Source organism: Xyrauchen texanus, chromosome 17 (genome assembly GCF_025860055.1).
Source record: "Xyrauchen texanus isolate HMW12.3.18 chromosome 17, RBS_HiC_50CHRs, whole genome shotgun sequence".
Lineage (NCBI taxonomy): Eukaryota > Metazoa > Chordata > Actinopteri > Cypriniformes > Catostomidae > Xyrauchen > Xyrauchen texanus.
The window spans coordinates 35,763,823-35,782,577 of record NC_068292.1 but is presented as its reverse complement, the minus strand read 5'-3'; the positions used below and the strand labels follow the sequence as shown (position 1 = coordinate 35,782,577).

Sequence of the window (18,755 nt, the reverse complement as noted above, 5' to 3'; positions counted from 1 at the left end):
TGTTGTGACACAAACAAAGCCGGGCACAGGTAATTATGTTTATACAAGATAGAATTCTAATGAGGGGGAGAAATTATCTTTCTGTGAAAACGATCTGATCTGGAGCATTCTCTAATAGCTTTGTCTGCATCTGACCCAAGAGAAGACACCAGACAGCTCCACTGTGGGCAAGTTATTTCAGTTTAGAGCCCATTAAGAAGCACTATTGCATGTATTTCTTTCCTTCTTCTTTATCCAGCGTTCATTAAAGCTGCTGGATGAGTCATGCACATCCAAATCAGACTGATTCACTAAGAATAAATTGCGTCCAGTAATAGCAAAAGTTTTTGAATGCTCTCTGCCCTGGATTAGCGCCCAATCACTAAAGAAATTATGCAGATCAGGCGATGGCCCACAAAATCGCTGCTGAGCACAATGTGCAATTTTGATCTTGCGGTCCGATTCTGAGCGCAATATAGTGGAGGATGCCACAGACCATCATATTTGACACACCCTGCCAGAACTGTACAGCATCACCTTCACACTTGGATCATCATATAAACATGCAGAACATGAACGGGCACTTGACGACACCGCTTGAAATTGACATTGAAGATTTCATACAAAAGTGTATATTGCAGTCTTCAAAGACAATTGACGACTGGCTCTAACAAGGACAGAAAGATATGTGGAAGGCCCAGATATAACTAGACAAGAAGAAAGTACATCAGAGTCTTTAGTTTGAGAAATAGACGCCTCACATGTCCTCAGCTGACAGCTTCATTGAATTCTACCCGCTCAACACCAGTTTCATGTCCAACAGTAAAGAGAAGACTCAGGGGTGCAGGACTTATGGGAAGATTGCAAAGAAAAATCCATTTTGGTACAAAAAAAATACAAAAAGAAAAGGTTAGATTGGGCAAAGAAACACAGACATTGGATTACAGATAATTGGAAAAAGAGTGTTATGGATCTTAACCCCATTGAGCTTTTGTGGGATCAGCTAGACTGTAAGGTGTGTGTGAGAAGTGCCCGACAAGACAGCCACATCTATTGCAAGTGCTACAGGAAGTGTGGGGTGAAATGTCACCTGAGTATCTGGACAACGTGACAGCTAGAATGCCAAGGATCTGTAAAGCTGTCATTGCTGCTTGTGGAGGATTTTTGGTTGAGAACTCTTTGAAGTAGTTTAAGAAGTTTTGAGCATTTTTTTTCAAATCGTAATAGGAATTTTTCACGGTGTTAATGTCCTGACTATACATTTTGATCAGTTGAATGCCACTTTGGTGAATATAAGTATCAATATCTCTCCATAAGAGCAAAATCTGTACATTATTCCAAACTTTTGGCCGGAAGTGTGTATATATTTGCATTTAGCAGAGAAATAAATTTGCAGCACAAACTATGGTTACTCCAGGGTTGCTTGTGCATTAGCATTAGATGCTGGAAATGTCCCGCCACTTACTAAAATGGAAAATATGATTGGTTAGCAAATATCAAATCAAATCTGAAATGAACATTCTGATTGGTGGATGAGCTTAGTCAGACTGTCTGTCTTACCTGTGCCATCAGTTGCGCTCCTGCAGCTCAGTGCGCGTTTAGAGAGAATCTTTGTAGACTTCTTTATCACTTATTTTAGGAGGGCATATGCAAAATCCTATGAAAGTTAGGTGGGCATACGGCATATGCCTGCGTATGCACTGTACTGCTATACTGGGGACCTTGGTGAATAAGATGCAGGTATTTTTGCTGGAATACCATGTGAAAAAGTGACGAAACTGTTTAGTGAATCTGCCCCTAAAAGTTGTATACGGTATGTTCACATTATTAAATGTATTATGAATTAAAATGAACAAACAGAGAACAACTGTTACAATTAATGAATTAGCATTAACCTCAGAGTAATAAATGAGGTGAAAGATTAGTGTTAATTAGTTCATGATATCTAATACATTAAGTTTATTGCATGGCTGTCTGGAAAACGCGATTGGTCAGTCAGCAGTGTGAGTCAGGAATAATGACGCACATCCAGGGATAAAGTGATATTTTACTAGTCATCTTGTTATTTCAAGTTATCTGTCCTACTTCCCGTGTCATTATGTGACCTCTACAATTGATTTAACAAAATAATTTCAACTCAAATCAATATTTCATGTCCATTCATTTAGTCATTTGTTAGGCAGCTGTGTAATAACAGCTGGAGTGGTGGAGTGGTGGTGGCGTAGTGGACAAAAGCACATAACTGGTAATCAGAAGGTCGCTGGATAAAAGCGTCTGCCAAATGCATAAATGTAAATGTAATAAGTGATTGCATTGAGCGGTCAGACAGTCATTTTCGCAATATAAACTCCTTACAGAACACTGACGCAAAGCAAAGGTGGTATTCAGTGTTTCTCGAGACTCTGAGGTCTCTGTCTTCTCAAATAATAATGTAATTTCCACTCAAATCAATATTTCATATGGATTCATTAATTTACTTTGGTAAATAGTGACGTAAAAGCAGGATAATGCACTGTCAGCCAGTCTTTATCACACAAAAAACCTTCAGGGTGATACAATACCCCTCCGCTCCACGTCCTGATCCCCCTGTTGTGGTTTATTTTGCAATAACTGTCAATAATTCCCTAATTAACAAAGATACATTTATTGTACTGTAAAGTGTTACTATTATATCTTTCAAATGCCAAAAGTGTTCCAGTCAGTGATAATACAATGTCAGTTGTTCCAGGCAAATAGCGCTGACTTATGCAAATAATGTGTTATCTATCACAAGGCTTATTTACATCATGTTTGCACTGAAAAGAAGGACTTAATTAAAAAAAAAATTGTTTCGCAACAGTGAATTCACCCCACAGTGCTATTCACCCCATTCTTTATCTCCTTTTCTGTTTTTGGACAGCTAGTACATTCCATGAATGAAACATGAACTTCAACCTTTTAATGAGAATGCGGAAAACTGGCTCCTGACCTTGCATTCTGCAATGTTTTATTAGAGATTTGAGACAATTCTCTCTCTCTCTCTCTCTCTCTCTCTCTCTCTCTCTCTCTCTCTCTCTCTGTCTCTCTCACCCTCTCTGGTGACCTGTTCTCAGGACGTGCTGTGCAGAGCAGCATCCACCAAAACCAAAGTCAGACAGACCCATTAAAAGGCAGGAAGTGGGAGGCTAAGCTGATTATGCAACGTTTGTATTCCACTCAGCGTGCCTCTCTCTCTCTCTCTCTCTCTCTCTCTCTCTCTCTCTCTCTCTCTCTCTCTCTCTCTCTCTTTCCTGTTCTCTCTTTACAGAGGGGAGATGTCAAACAGGCCAGTGATATTTACCCGCTGTAGCCCAAACAAACAAACCAGCGCTCAGAGTAAACTGCTCTCCCAGCACTGATCCTGGATCAGGGCATCGCAGTGGGACCAGGGTGCTTCACTCCAATGCGTTGTTAGTCATTTTTGTTTCTATTAGTATTAGCATCACCATTTGGCCTGGAAAGTATGCAAGCATTAGGGGAGACTGGGGCTAGTTATACATTTACTCCAGTGAATATTTCTCACGGTAAATATATTTTTAAGTCAATTTCTGCATAGGCACATCCGTTGAAGTCTTGGTTTCAAGAAAGCTATTCAACATTTCCACCGTTATTGCCTAGGAAAAAGATCATATAACACATATTAACTATTTATGTTAAGTTCTCACAATAGAGCTGTTCAGATTTTAGTCCAATTACCCTGAAGAGAATTAGCATTTTTTGGGCCATGGGTTCCCTCTGGATTTTCTTATGGGTTTTTATAATGGCAGTTTTGGATTTATGAGTAAAATAATGTCTGTGGTTAACATTACTTTAAGGTACTTGGATGTCTTGTTCTTCAACATACTGTAAATTAAGTCAATGTGAATTTTGAAGCAGCCATGTTTTGTTTTTTTTTACTTATGTTGCTAACAAGCATACATCTAAATACTTAGTGTTTTAATGTAGAACGAATTTGACCGCAAGTTTCTATTCACAAACAGGCTGTTTTACTCCAATGCATCTATTTTGATGGTCATGTTTGTTTCTGTTAGCATTAGCATTAGTATTGGATGGAGGTGGGGGTTAAGGCGAATCGAGGGAGCTTGTTCTGTGTTAGAAGCTTTATCGTAATTTTGTCGGTACTTAAATGTGTTTGCAGTAACAGAGTTTCTACTGACAATAGTAATGACTGTATTTGGAGGGTTTTTGCATCGAGGAGCACTGTATTGTGTAATCCAAGAGATTTTCCGTGCGTTAAACTCCAGGATAAGGCTCAGCGCTCGTGGCTTTCCGGAAAGACCCGGGTTTCCATCTCGCACAAACAAACGCCCCACAAATATAGTTCCAGGATTGTGGTGGTGTTGCATTGAGTGAATTTTCATGCCTTATAGAGTACGTGTGGGCTCACCTCACAGCAGTGTGCAGCTGTAGGTTGTGTTTTGTCTGTTTTCTTTCTATATGTTCCATACAGTGGGGGATTAATTCAAAACCGTAGTGCAACTCTTTTACTGGCCCTGAAAGCCGCTGTGCCGAGCTGGCAGTGTAACATACCTTTGCAATAGGCTGCTATTAGAGTGTGGGCGATGTGTAGACGCCTGCTTTGTCAGGGTCACACACTTCTCCTACCCACTCAGTGCGCACCGTTTCAGAGCAAACAGTACTCTTCCTGTTGGTAAACACCAGCTTTTATTTTACCCTCTACATGTACAAGCACAGCGACTTCCAGTCTGTGAGAGTGGACCACATGTAGCACATGTACAAATGCTGTTTCCAAGGTCTTCTACCTCTCGGCGCTGTTTCAAACCCGATTCCAGTACGAGCAATCCAAATATTATGAATGCCCATAATGAGAATCTCAGCATGCTTGAGGATGAAACCCTGATTAACCCTTATGGAGGGTTAGTCTGGATGCATCTCAGATCTGTGCAGTCGGTTGAGGTTTAGGCGGTCATAGTCTCAGATGCCACAGTCCATTCACTGACCATCTGATATATTGCACATGAAAATGGCAAGCGCTGTGTGAATTTGCAGGTTCCAAGTCATATTTATAAGGTACCAGGTTGATATAGTGACCCTTTTTGAGGAGTAAATTATCACCGGATTTGCCAACATTTTCCAGGTTCTGTTTGGGCACGTAATATTAGTATTAAGTTAAAGAAATATTCTGGGTTCAGTTCAAGTTATAGTGTTGCCATCCCAGATGAGTGTGACTTTCTTTCTTCTGCAGAACACAAATGAAGATTTTTAGAAAAATATCTCAGCTCTGTAGGTCCATACAATGCAAGTGAATGGTGATCAGACATTTGTAGCTCCTAAAATCACATAAAAGAAACATAAAAGTGAATTGAGGTTAAATCTATATCTTCAGAAGCAACATAATATGTGTGGGTGAGATACAGATGAAAATGTAAGTCTTTTTTAACTTAACTCTCCACTTTAACTTTCACGTTCAGATGTAAAATTGAAAGTGAAAATGGAGATTTATAGTAAAAAAGGATTTACATTTTTATCTGTTTCTCACATTTAAACTATCCCTTTAAGCTCAGTTAACAGCATTTGTGGCTTGATGTTGATTACCACAAAAATAATTTAGACTTGTTGCTTTAAAAAAAAGGAGAAGCAAAAATTGCAATAACAGGAAGGCACTTACAATAGAAGTCAATGAGGCCTGTTCATAAATGTTAAAATAAATGTCAAATAAATGGTGCCAGTTCTTAAACGTTTTAAAGGTATAGCCATAAGATGTAAATATCATATGTGTTTATAACTTTTAACATGTAATGAACCTGGAATATTCCTTTAAATACTGTATAAACCTACAAGCTCAACTGTGTATTCTGCATCCTGCAAGTTGTGTCTGTGTATTAATCAGTACTTTTCTTTTTTTTGTGAGGACATAAACTAATTACAACATATACTGTATACACATTTTTTTGCAATGTTGGACACTTCATGCACTCAGCAGTCATGGCTTGCCCTATGTATAGAAAGGTGTGGGGTTACCTGACCACAATGCTGGCCTGACAAAACAATTGTAATTTAAGGTGAAAATAATCTGGCGAAACTTCTGTGAATACAGCACCTTTCAAATGTGAGTGGAATGCTTTATCATCACCCTACTCTGTGTGGATATGTACATTATTTGAGATGTAAGTGTTCAACTGAGGTTGGCTAATGCGCTAAAACTAGCACCTAGCGGCAACTCATCGTGTGAAACATCACCTCCATCAGCTGAAAAACATTCAGCTGCTTCCGTGTTGTACAAAATCGTTAGTGTTCCATCTGAGATGATACTACACTTTGAAAATTCATACACTTGACAGTTGAGTGCATATTGTATAGTGCATCATTGTGGCTGCAGCTAAAAGTATTCAGGAAAGGATGGAAAGATTGCGAATGAAGTGAGCGAAGCAACAGAGAGATCTGGGAATGAGAGGACCAGCACGGGGCCGAGGGTGGGAAACTCAGGCGTGGCAACAAGAATGCTTGCTGCCCACAGAGAGAACCGAAGATCTGTGGGATCCCAGCGTGAGTTGGCAGGCCGGACGATAGGCCCTGGATTAGAAACACATGTCTATCTTATTGAAGGACCCCCCTTCTTCACTCCCTCCATGACCGTATATCTGCAGTGCCATGACCCAACGTTAATAAACAGCTTGCAAAAACATGTGGTTAGAGCTGTCTGCTTGGGCAAATGTTATGGAAACACTTATGGAGACACACACACACATTATTTATCATATGCTCTTAAATACAGATATTACTCCCTGAAACACAATAGGCACAATATTGTGCTTTGATAAATTGTACTCTACACTACCAGTTAAAAGTTTAGGCACACTTGACCGAATAAGTGATCTTAAAGGTATAGTTCAATAAAAAAATATATATATTTTATCATCATTTACTCATGATGTCGTTCCAAACCTATGTGGCTTTCTTCTGTGAGACACAACAGGAGATATTAAAAAGAATGTTAGCCTCAGTCACATTTCACTTCAATTGAATGGGAAAAAAGATGCAATGAAAGTGAATGGTGTCTGAGGCTAACATTCTCCCTCTGAGTTCCACAGAAAAAGTCAAGTCAAACTGGTTTGAAGCAGCATAGAGGTGAGTAAATTATGACATGATTTTCATTTTTGAGGTGAACTATACCTTTAAAAAATAATTTGATCTGAAGGCTTATACTTATAAGGCTTCAGTTCATAAAATATAAGCTAGTTTGAATGTTTTGGTCACTAAAAAATCTCAATACTTCCAACTGTGTTATTTAATAGTTTTAATGACTATTATTCTAAAATGTGGTGTGGAATAAATGGGATTAAATATGAATAAGTGTCCAAACTTTTGACTGGTACAGTATAAACAATCTCTACGTTCTTTGTACGTGTTTTGATCTTGTAAGTTGTAGTTTCTCTCAATGCCTGGAAGTTTCTTTTCAGACATGACTTGGGCAAAGGAAAAATTCTGAAGAGTTTGTTCTTGGGAAAACTCACACAGCAAAGAAAAGTGACCCATAAATAGTCCATATGTGCCCCTTGAGAGACAGACAAATATAAAACGAGTCAATGAATTCAGAATGTTCCGCTCAATAGTTCATGTTACAGTTAAAACACAAGTCCTCGTTAAAACATTAGGAATCAGAGTTTCAAGGAGACTCTGATTAATATTTTGGCACTTTGGCATGTTTGCGTTTGTGTGGGTGGGTGTGGTTTACTCTGTGGTGGTGTGAAGAATAGCATCATGTCTTAGCTCATTAAATGTGATGGAGTGTCAGGCTGGAAAAACACTTGACATTGAGCAACCAAAGTGAACATTCTCAACTCATTTTATAGTCAGGTCAGCCACTACCTCCCAGTATTTGTGTTTATGTGTATGTGCTCATAGACACATTTCTATTTGTGTTGGTAGCTTGATTGAAGCCCTCTAGTTTGGCCTGCTTGCCTCACCTACAACAATCTGCCATGGTAACCATAGTTTCCACCAAAATACCACAGGTATTACCGGGGCTGCAGTTAGAAATTCTTGGGTCTGATACAAAATGAATTCATTCTTTCATCATTGTGCCTGCTGCCCAGGCAGCTTTCACTTTCGCACTGTCTCCATGTTTATATCCGCGTCTCACGCTGAACACACTTAGATGCGATATACAATATGGGACAGCCTTTCTGAGCACCCCCTACCAAACCCCGTCAAACCCGGGACAAAAGGTCCAGTTGTCCCCCCTTATCGGCAGCCCTGAGTACTACAGTTGTTTCTACTGTAACAGTTGTCTACTGTTCTGTTGCTCAACTTGCAATACCAAGGCCATGAGTCCCAGGCCGCATACATACTGATTAAATGTATACCTTGAATGCACTGTAAGGGGCTGTTCAGATTGAACATGTTCTTGCACTAAAAGAAGCTAGGCATAGTGCAAAGAATAGATCTGAACGCATGTGTCTTGTGACACATTTTAAAAGTTAATTTTAACTTGACAAGTGTGGCAGGGCGGAGGGCGGGGCCGGATCGTGATCCTACACACCCTGTCCCGTATTAGGCTAATTATGCCTCTGTGAGCGATAAAGGTCGACTGCAGAGGATCGTGCGGGAGAGAGAGATCGTTTACGGACATGTCCGTCATGTGTGTGTTTGTGTCTTCTTTTAAGTTTATCATTAAACCATCATTTATATCGTCAAGCCGGTTCTCGCCTCCTCCTTTCCATTGATCCCTTTACAACAAGTTACTCAAAACAGTAATCCACTACAATTTACTAATTACTCCTCTTATATTAATCAGATTACCATATTGATTAATTATTTGAAAAGTAATCATATTACTAATTACTTTAATTTTGTTACTTTCTAAAACACTTAGAAATTAGATTTTCCGCTCAACATATTCAAATATTTCAAATAAGTCTATATTTCCTCCTTGTCATCAGACATCAATCATTTTAACAAAGCCTCAAAAACTTTCCCTGCTTGAGAGAGAATCAGAACTGGGAGTTCGGGGCGACCTAACTAAACAAACAGAGCTAATGCCAAGCAGAGCCTGCTCATAAAATCAGCATAGCTATTCCACCATCCTCCAAGAGCAGCACAAAATCTCCCAAAGTTATTTGGCTTCTTTGTTTTATGATGGTGCTGGTTGTTTTTTTTAGAGTTAGACCTAAGCTATAAGGGACTTTAATATAGGGCGTTTTTTAATGTCTCAGCTGAAACACACACGCACACATACAGACTCATTGTTTTTTAGATAGGGTAGGGGTAGAGCTGCTTGCACTAACATTTTAAGCCTGCCGCAAAAGCTGTGATCTTTTCTGTTGCCTCTTTTTCTGGCTGTCCTACACAACGGAGCTGCTTGTGTCCTGCTGGCGTTATCTGTGTGGGCCAGCGTGTGTGTGCGTATAATAGAAGGGTGATGACAAGGCTGCAGGTGCAGAGTCATGCTTGCTTTGCAGGTGGAGAAGAGAGACTTTTCCCCCACATCAGTTGAGCTCAAAGCACAGTGAGATCACACAGGACAAAGTCTTTGTCTGTCTGATGTCTCGTCTTCTCTCTTCTTTATTCTTCTCTTCTCATCTCTCCTCTTCTCCTCTCTTCTTTTTTTTAATTTTCTTTACTTCTGTTTTCTCTTCAGCTTCTCTCTCATCTCATATCTCTTGTCATCTGATTTTCTTTCTTCTCGTCTTCTCATCTATTCTCATTTCTTCACTTCTCGTTTGTTCTCACTTAATCTCACTTCTCATCTCATTTTGTCTCTTCTCATCTGTTTTTTCCACTTCTTTCATCTGCTTTTTCTTTTCTCGTCTCATCTGCTCTCTGCTCATCTTGTCTCTTCTCATCTGCTTTTTCTCTTCTCCTCATCTGCTTTTTCTCATCTCATCTGCTCTCTGCTCATCTCGTCTTTTCTCATCACATCTGCTCTCTACTCATCTCATTTCTTCTGATTTGCTTTTTCTCTTCTCATCTGATTTTTTCTTCTTATCTCATCTGCTCTCTACTCATCTCGTCTCTTCTCATCTGCTTTTTCTCTTCACTTCTCGTCTCTTCCGCTCTCTACTCATCTCGTCTCATCTGCTTTTTCTCTTCACTTCTCGTCTCTTCCGCTCTCTACTCATCTCGTCTCATCTCATCTGCTCTCATCTCATCTCTTTTCATCTGCTTTTTCTCTTCTCGTCTCATCTGCTCTCAACTCATCTAATCTCTCCTGATTTGCTTTTTCTCTTCTTATCTCATCTGCTCTCTTCTCATCCCTTTTTCTCTTCTCAGCTCATCTGCTCTCATCCCATTTCTTTTGATTGGTTTTTCTTTTCTCATTTAATCTGCTCTCATCTCATCTGCTCTCTTCTCTTCTCATCTGCCTATTATCCTCTTATCTTATCTCTTTTTATCTGCTTTTTTTCTTCTCATCTCAACTGCTCTCTTATCTTATCTCGCCTCATGTTTTTTTTTCTTGTCCCATCTGTTCTCTTTTCATCTCGTGTTGCCTCTTTTCATCTGTTTTTTTTCTCTTCTCGTCTCGCATGCTCTCCTCTCATCTTGTCTCACTTCTCTCTTCTTGTCTCATTGCATAAATTATTTCTCTTCTCGTCCCATCAAATCTCATCTCGTCTCTTCTGATTTGCTTTTTCTCTTCTTGTCTCATTTCTTATCTCTTCTCATCTGTTTTGTCACTTTTCGTCCTGTCTGCTCTCTTCTTATCTCATTATATCTTGTCTCATTTCCTCTCATCTGCTTTTTCACTTCTCATCTAATTTCTTGTCTCATCTGTTCTTGCCTTATATCTCTTCTCATCTGATTTCTCTTCTCATCTATCTTTTTGTGTCATCTTCTCTCTTCTATTCATGTTTTGTGTCAATATCTTTTCTCTAGTGTCTCATTTTATTTAATCTTGTCTCTTTTCTCCTTATCTTGTCTCATTTCTTGTCTTCCTTGCTCTTGTCCTATCTCCTCTCATCTGGTCTATTCTCTTCGCAAAGGCTAACAAAACTTACTTTAAACTCTGCATATTAGTGATTTTCTCAATAATGACAATAGTGGAATGAGTACTTTGTTGTGAAATCTCTGTTTTGAAGATTTCAGCTTTTGAGCCATAATAATGTTTGATGTTTAATTCAAAACAACAAACAAACAAAGGAACAAAAAACAGCTATTAAATATTCCATTCTGCAACAGAATACTAAATATTCAGTTGAGCTGTTTCAGCTGCAGTTTGTTTTGTATTTGGTTATCTCTGAGCAATATATTTGCTTATTTATGCACAAGCATTCTCTGTAGATACATAAGACAAGCTTTGTAATACAACATAGTTTTCTATTGTTCCATAAACTGGCTGAATATCGCAGTGCATTTGAGAGCAGTGAGGAGAAAGCATTCATTTTTCTCTGCCAAACTAACATACTTCCAGAGGTGACTGTAGTGTTTCAAAGATTTCAGAGAGGTGTTTTACACCCTTTATTGCAGCCAGGACTGAGTGAGAACATGGGGAGAGAGAGAGAGAGAGAGAGAGAGAGAGAGAGAGAGAGAGAGAGAGAGAGAGTGTAGGAGGAGAAAGAAGAGTGAAGTGTTTTGTCTCAGATCCTGCCATCCTGCTTGCTTTTGAAAGAGGATTCTTTTGAACTTTTCGCCCGCCCGTTTCAATGCATGAACTGGCCCCACAGGGTCATAGTGGAAACCCTCTTGCTTTGCTTTGCTTTCATTCTTCTTTAGTGTAGTAAGATAATGAGATACACACTCCACTGTGCAGAAAAAACAAATAGCTTTTAGAAACTTTCCAGATTCCGCTTTTGTTCGCCACAGTTTAGATTGTTATGATGTTGTTTAAGTTATTTACTGTCGTAATCAGGTCGTTTGTTCTTTCACAAATGTTAAACAAGGTGCTTTGAAGGCCTGCCAAGAAAGTTGTTTTGATGATGGGGATTTGTGAGGAAACCCATGCCAAAATCATAAAATCGGAGCCAATGGTCTCAGTGTATAAGACATTATGGAAGGGTGCAGTGTGGGGATGCATGCAGGAAACGGGCAAAAAAAAGTAGAGTTGAACTTCAAAAGGTCATTGGATAGTCATCCGTTGCTCTGTGGGCTTGGTGTGGGCGTGATACCTGCGGTGTAACATTTCCCTCTGTGTTCAAAACACACTCAACTTTCTTTGCTGGGGTCATAACCTTTCCATCAATCGTACCATGGTTGACCTATGGAGGTCTCTTCTTCTCCTCCCTCTCACACCCTGCTGAATAGCTGATTGATCTTTATTTCTTTCTCTGTTTTATTTCTCCTCTCTTCAACAGCACCGACGGAGCCGCTGCTGTGCAAGTTTGCTGATGGGGGACAAAAGAAGAGACAGAGTCAAAGCAAGTACCCGCAAAATGGACGACCGTGGCCCCGGGAAGGAGAGGTGAGTGCCGGAGCTTACCTTATTTCACCCCAGCTTCCACCATACAATCTCTGCCCTTTCTTTTCCCAGGATTGCAGGGTGACTGTTACAATCCGAGAAGAAGGAATGAAGCTCGATACACATCTTGCATTTTTTTCTGTCCTTTGCAATTTTTGCTTGTCTGATTGTGCAATATGAGCCTGATGAGATCTTGCGTAATAGCCAATTGTGACATTGACTTCTTTCGTGTCATGTATAAACACTATAGCAGGGTCAGAAATCATTTTTGGCTTACGGGCTAAAATGGCACCAAAAAAGACAAAAATAATTTAAGTCTAGGCTTGGTCACAAATATATAGGTTGCAATCTTCATTTGAGCAATTTAATATTGATTCCTAAAATTGTATTGATGTGCACAAACTGGAGAAACAACACCAATCGAACACCTTGGCAGAACCAAAACATCAGTGCAATTCATCGTCATTTTTAGGTGAACCAGAAGAAGCCTTGTTTGCCCAGTATTAGCTTTAAGATTCCTTTTAAAAAGGCAGTTATCTGTCTTGGAACTTATCACACCAGAAATCAAAAACTGATGATTTTGGCCTGCGACAAAATAAATCTTGAACAGTTCACAAAATGTGTCTCTATTGGCATAAGTGTGCACCAGGTATAAGATGGAAAACACGATGGAGGATGGGTTGCAAAAGTAGAAATGGAAGACTGAAACTCTCCTGCCTCTATGTTCACCCTTTGTTTCAGCCGTAGGGTAGAGATGGGAAGAAAAGAGGGACTGAGAAAGTCTTCGATTGATGGAGACATCTGGCCATGTTTACTTTCCCTGCCTTTCGCTCGTGTCCGATAGTTTCTCCTTTTTTATATTCTCAAAAATCAAGTCTCGCAGGCCGGGTTGGCTGATGGGAAAATGGTGGCAGGGTTGAACAACTGGCATTTTCTGGGCAGCCCCAACTGCTGGCATGATGCAGTGTTTAAGGGAAGCATGCCCAGATACTGACCAGACTGTGAGCGTCCATTATGAGAAGCTGGCAGCCGCCTTGACTTTGGCTGCACTCATGAAGGCGTCTTTTTTTTTGCTATGTATTTCAATATGTAGGCCCAGGGGTCCATATTAAATGGATAAAGCATCCAGTCACACAGAGGTTAGGTCGATGCTTTTCCCACCAGTCTCCAGGTTTTCTCCCCTGCTGTGGAGAACTTTGTGTCCAACATGCTGCAGTATAAGAGCGTTGTTGATCTGCTATAGCCCCAGTGTAAGAGAAAAAGGAAGTGGCGATTCACTGGAATGACTTGGAATTTCCAACACTACATATGAGAGAGAGAAAACGGTTTAGGAAGAGGCGATTCACTTGAATGACTATGAATTTCCAATGCTACATATTAGAGAGAAGAGGTTTTAGGATGAAGCGATTCACTAGAATTACTCATAATTTCCAAAGCTACATATTCAAGTGAAGATGGTTTAAGATGAAGTGATTTACTAGAATGACTTGGAATTTTCAACTACTGTACATATGAGAACAAGAAAGTGGTTTTGTCGCACTACACTGCTACTTGCTGGTAAAAGTGGCTCGTCACTAGAAAACAGCTGTCACAGCTGTGGTACTGTCACACCACTGGAAAAAGTAATTCTAGTAAAATGCTTCTTCCTAAACCATCTCCTTTTGTAGCGTTGGACATTCCAAGTAATTCTAGTGAATCGCTTTGTCCTAAACCACATTCTCTCTTATATGTAGCTTTAGAAATTCCAAGTTATTCTATTGAATCGCTTCATCCTATACCAATTTCTCTCTCTAATAAGTAGTGTTGGAAATTCCAAATTATTCTAGTGAATTGATTTGTCCTAAACGGTCTTCTCTCTCATATGTAGTGTTGGAAATGATAAGATATTTTAGTGATTCCCTTCATCCTAAACCATCTTCTCTCAAATGTAGCATAGGAAATTCCAAGTTACCTAGTGAATTGCTTTGTCCTAAACCATTTTCTCTCTCTCATTAGTGGTGCTGGAAATTCCAAGTCACCCTAGTGAATCACTTCTTTCTAAACCATCCTCTCTCAGTTTATTTAGATCAGGGTTTCCGCGGGGCATTAAAAAGCATTAAAAGTCATTAAATGGATTTTGCAAAAATTAAGGCCTTAAATAGCATTAAAAAGCATTAAATGTTATTCCAAAAGGCATTCAAATTTTTAGATAGTTTTGAAAAAATAATATTACCAATTTATTTTGAATAAAGCCTTCAATTAATAACTTTGATTTGCTGTCGCAAAATATGTACATTGGTGTGATAAACACGCGGATCCAGTTTGGTAATTGCCTTCGGCCGGTGCAAAATTGACGTAATGCCAGATGTTTGGACATTGGCGGGCTGGGACCTGGAGGAGTTAGAACAGAGAACGTAAATTTAGTAAAGTTGCAAAGAAATGGGTAAGTGCAAATACCAGCAAAAGTGGCTAGAAGATAAAGAATTTAGGACATGGTTGCTTACATGGTTGGTTGTCAACAGGGAGCCGTTAAATCTCATATGCAGTCCGACCACAAATCGGCTTTAAATGGCAGCCAGCAATTAACTATCTCTAGTTACTTCGCCATGACCGACAAAGTAACATCTTCAGCAACTACTACTACCACCACAACACACACACACACACACACACACATATACACATATATATATATATATATACATACACACACACACACACACACACACACACACATATATATATATATATATATATATATATATATATATATATATATATATATATATATATATATATATATATATATACGTGGTTAGTCATGGGTCATGTATGGCAATACAAATTTTAAAAATGTCGAAATACATTAAATTAGATTTGATGATACCTGCAGAAACCCTGAAGATGGTTAATGTAAATTAACAGATACAAAAATAGGGATTCATTCTATTCAAGTCCCTGGATCCTGCACAGTGTTTTGGTCTTTTTTTATGTAAAATATGAAGTTAAATGCTGCTCATCACTTCAGTGTTTTCATTACATAAGTTAAGGTTGATGCTGTCACCCTAATTGAGATCAATACATAAGTTATATGACACATAAATAAGTTCAATTCAGAAACCCTCATTGTGTTTGTGCAAGAGAAATTCAGCTCTGAATAAATTGAAAATTATATTATCTTGACTGAGGTTTAATTACTTTAAATTAGGTGTTGCTCGTAGCTCGGCAAACTACAGTTTCAATGTAGCTTTTCCAACACTGTGTAGCGCAGTATAGGTCAATAGTCTTTATAGGATGCTCACATCACCTGAATGATCATTCACTCTTTGACCTGTCTCTCTTGTGTTTCAGAGTGGCATGACACTGACCTATGACCCCAACGCAATGCAGAATGGGTAAGAGTCATTTGTTGTTTTGTGTCATTTGTGATTGTTTAAGCTGCATACAAATAATCCTCCAGGGATGTACAAGAGAGTCGTAAACTTGTTAAGTGGCTTATTACATTGAGTTCACTTTTGTGTCCAGTTCACGCACTAGCCTACGTTTTACAATGACTATAAAAAGTTATACTAAATTATTTATTTTTTATATACCATAAATAAGAGTAATTTCATAGAAATCTCCTGCAAACCCATCAGTTTTTCATGTGTGGTTATGACCCCTAGGTTAAGACCAAAGCACCATGACGTATACCAAATTCTACAGAGTTTTCTTGCACACAGGCATACACACACATACACAGAAATACATAGTCGATCTGCATTTTGAGCCATTGTTGCACAACGGGGTGTAAGTGTTTCATCAGCTGCTGTTTCAGGACAGGTTATGGGTGCTGGGTTAAGGGAAATAAGACCTATCTGTGATCTGACCCTCTGGGTTAAATTCGAAGTTACCACCTCTGCCACCAACTTCTGCTCGACCTGTACCCCTGATTCAGCACTTCATGTCTTCCAAAAAGGGAATGAAATACAGAATGACAAAACAATTCAATGGGGAATAAAATGAAGAATGGGAATTCTAAATAATAGAGGTAACATGTCTTCGGCCACATTGGCACTTGTGGCCGAAGACATGTGATAAACGTTCATTTTTGTTTGAAAACACATTTATGTTTATGTCTCATCCACCAAAACCTGGAAAGGCTGGAAAAAGATGGCATTAGGAAACTTAAAACTTACTTTTCAAACAAAAAAGGGACTCGTTTTTTAGTTAATGTTAATTTCTGTAGATACTAATGCATTTTTTACCTTTCAAGTTGTTCATTATGAACTAACATAAACTAACAATGAATATGTACTTGAACATATATTTCTAAATATTTAAATATTAATCAAGAGTAATAAATACAAAAAAAATACAAAATTGTTTTTAGATTCTGCATTTTAATTTGAATAAAAATGTTCATTTATTATACACTACAATTATTTTGAAAATATTCTTTCCATTATTTTTATTTAAAAAATTAAAAAATTACTGTAAATTATATATTTTTAGTCCATGATATCTAATGCATTAACTAATTTTAAAGAAATTGTTTGCCCAAAGATTCTGTCATCCTCATGTTGTTCCAGACCCATATGACTTTCTTCTGCAGAACACAAAAGATCAAGAAAAATATATATTTTCCTAAAATTTGTATTACTCTATTATTAAATTTAGTATTGAAACCTAACCCTTTTAATAATTTTAAAGGGATAGTTTACCCAAAAATGACAATTCTGTCATAATTCACTCATAATCATGTTGATCCATATCCATTAGACTTTATTTCTTCTGCAGAACACAAAAAGAGAAATTTTCAAATTTGTTCTGTTTACAAATAGCAGATGATCGTGACTCTTTTTAAAGCTTAAAAAAAGCACCCAAAGTGTCATGAATCAATAAATTACATCATAGTCCAATTCATCTGAAGGCATTTAATCACTTCCTATTTTACATAAATGTAACAATCATTGATTAGAATGAAAATTAAGTATCTATCAAATCAAATCATTGATCAACTCCTGTAAACAGGACTTGTGTCTCCTTTTGTGTTCTGCAGATAAAGTAATATGGGTTTGGAGCAACATGATGGTGAGAATGAAAAATTGGGATGAAATAGCCATTTAACATAAACCTTATTGTAAAGTGTCAAAATGCTTTATTTGTTTACTTTCCCTTTTCCGTCACCTCTCCCACATAGCGAGTTTGCACATTTTTCTTAATTGTTGAATATGCCGTGTCATCTCAATGTCAGCAGGATGAATCTGATTGCTGGCATAAATAGCAGCAGAGCAGGGCTATGCCATAAAAATAAAAGATAGCGTGCAGCACAATGAAAATTAAATAAACTGGTGTGTAGAGAAAACCCTCAACAGCCTCCACATTAACCTTGCTTCAAAGATTGTCACATCTTTGTCCTTCCTGGACATGTGACGCTCTTCTCTCATTCATGTCATCTTCCATGACAGTGACAGCTCTTGAGGAGCATGAGCTCTCTGGGGCAGACAACGTTTCTCTCCCCACGCTCTATTTCTCAGCTTCCAGACAAGCCGATCAATACAGCCTAGCAACAGAGCTTGCAGATGAAACATGTCCGCACTAGGTACACAGTGATAAATAAAGTCCTACTCGAGAACTGAAGCTATTGGAAAACATTGTAGCTCAGTTGACATGGAGGGCTCAACATTCACAATTCTATTCAGATAAACACACATGAATACACACATGAATGTGTAATTTTGTTACCGGAGAACACACAGAAATGCAGTTAGTTCTGCTTGATGTATGTCTCTTAGAAGGCTCAGTGTATGTGGAAGCCTGATACTATTTACTGTTTATATTTGTTTATAGTGTGCATTGTTAGGAGTCGGGTTGTTAAAGATTGGAAGTGTTAATTTAGTTTTTTTTTTCTTTTTTTTAATTTTATTCTTTTTTTTTTTTTTTTTTTCTAGATTCAGTTTAGTTTTAGGTTTGTTAAGTCAAGATATACAGTATATGGTTAATTACATTTTTAGCATTTTAGGGCTGCCAAAAATAACATTATCACTTTAGAACACTTCATGTCATGTAGGTACGTTTAAGTAAGTTTAAAGGTTTCACATTAAATTGAAATTATATATATATTAGGGCTGTCGATTTAACGCGTTAATTCAGTGCGATTAATTTTACAAAAAATAACACGTTAATGCCCATGGACCATAATAAGGAAGATTCCTGAGTAATGCAAGCTTGTAGTACCACCTGTTTACTCCAGAGGGTAGTAAGTGAAATTTCAGCTTTATGAGAAACGCGCAGTTTATACAGTGAAGAAAACACTTCATTAGGCAGAACAACACAAACATGCGTTACGTTCTTGCGTTCAAAACACTCGAAGGAGGGCAAATGCGATCTAAGGGATCTCAAGATGTGTTTAAAGATTGAGTATTAAACAATTTTTAACTCG

At 38.3% G+C, this 18,755-nt stretch overlaps 1 protein-coding gene across 2 annotated transcripts in view; it reads left to right on the top strand.

The window, feature by feature from the left end:
- The window catches only part of LOC127657711 (RNA-binding motif, single-stranded-interacting protein 3-like), a 189,590-nt gene that overhangs the window by 141,913 nt on the left and 28,922 nt on the right, over positions 1 to 18,755 (top strand). For both annotated transcript variants that reach the window (XM_052146554.1, XM_052146553.1), the window contains exons 7-8: positions 12,249 to 12,355; positions 15,683 to 15,726. In XM_052146554.1, coding sequence (XP_052002514.1) covers positions 12,249 to 12,355; positions 15,683 to 15,726 — 151 coding nt within the window. The remainder of the gene's footprint in view (positions 1 to 12,248; positions 12,356 to 15,682; positions 15,727 to 18,755) is intronic.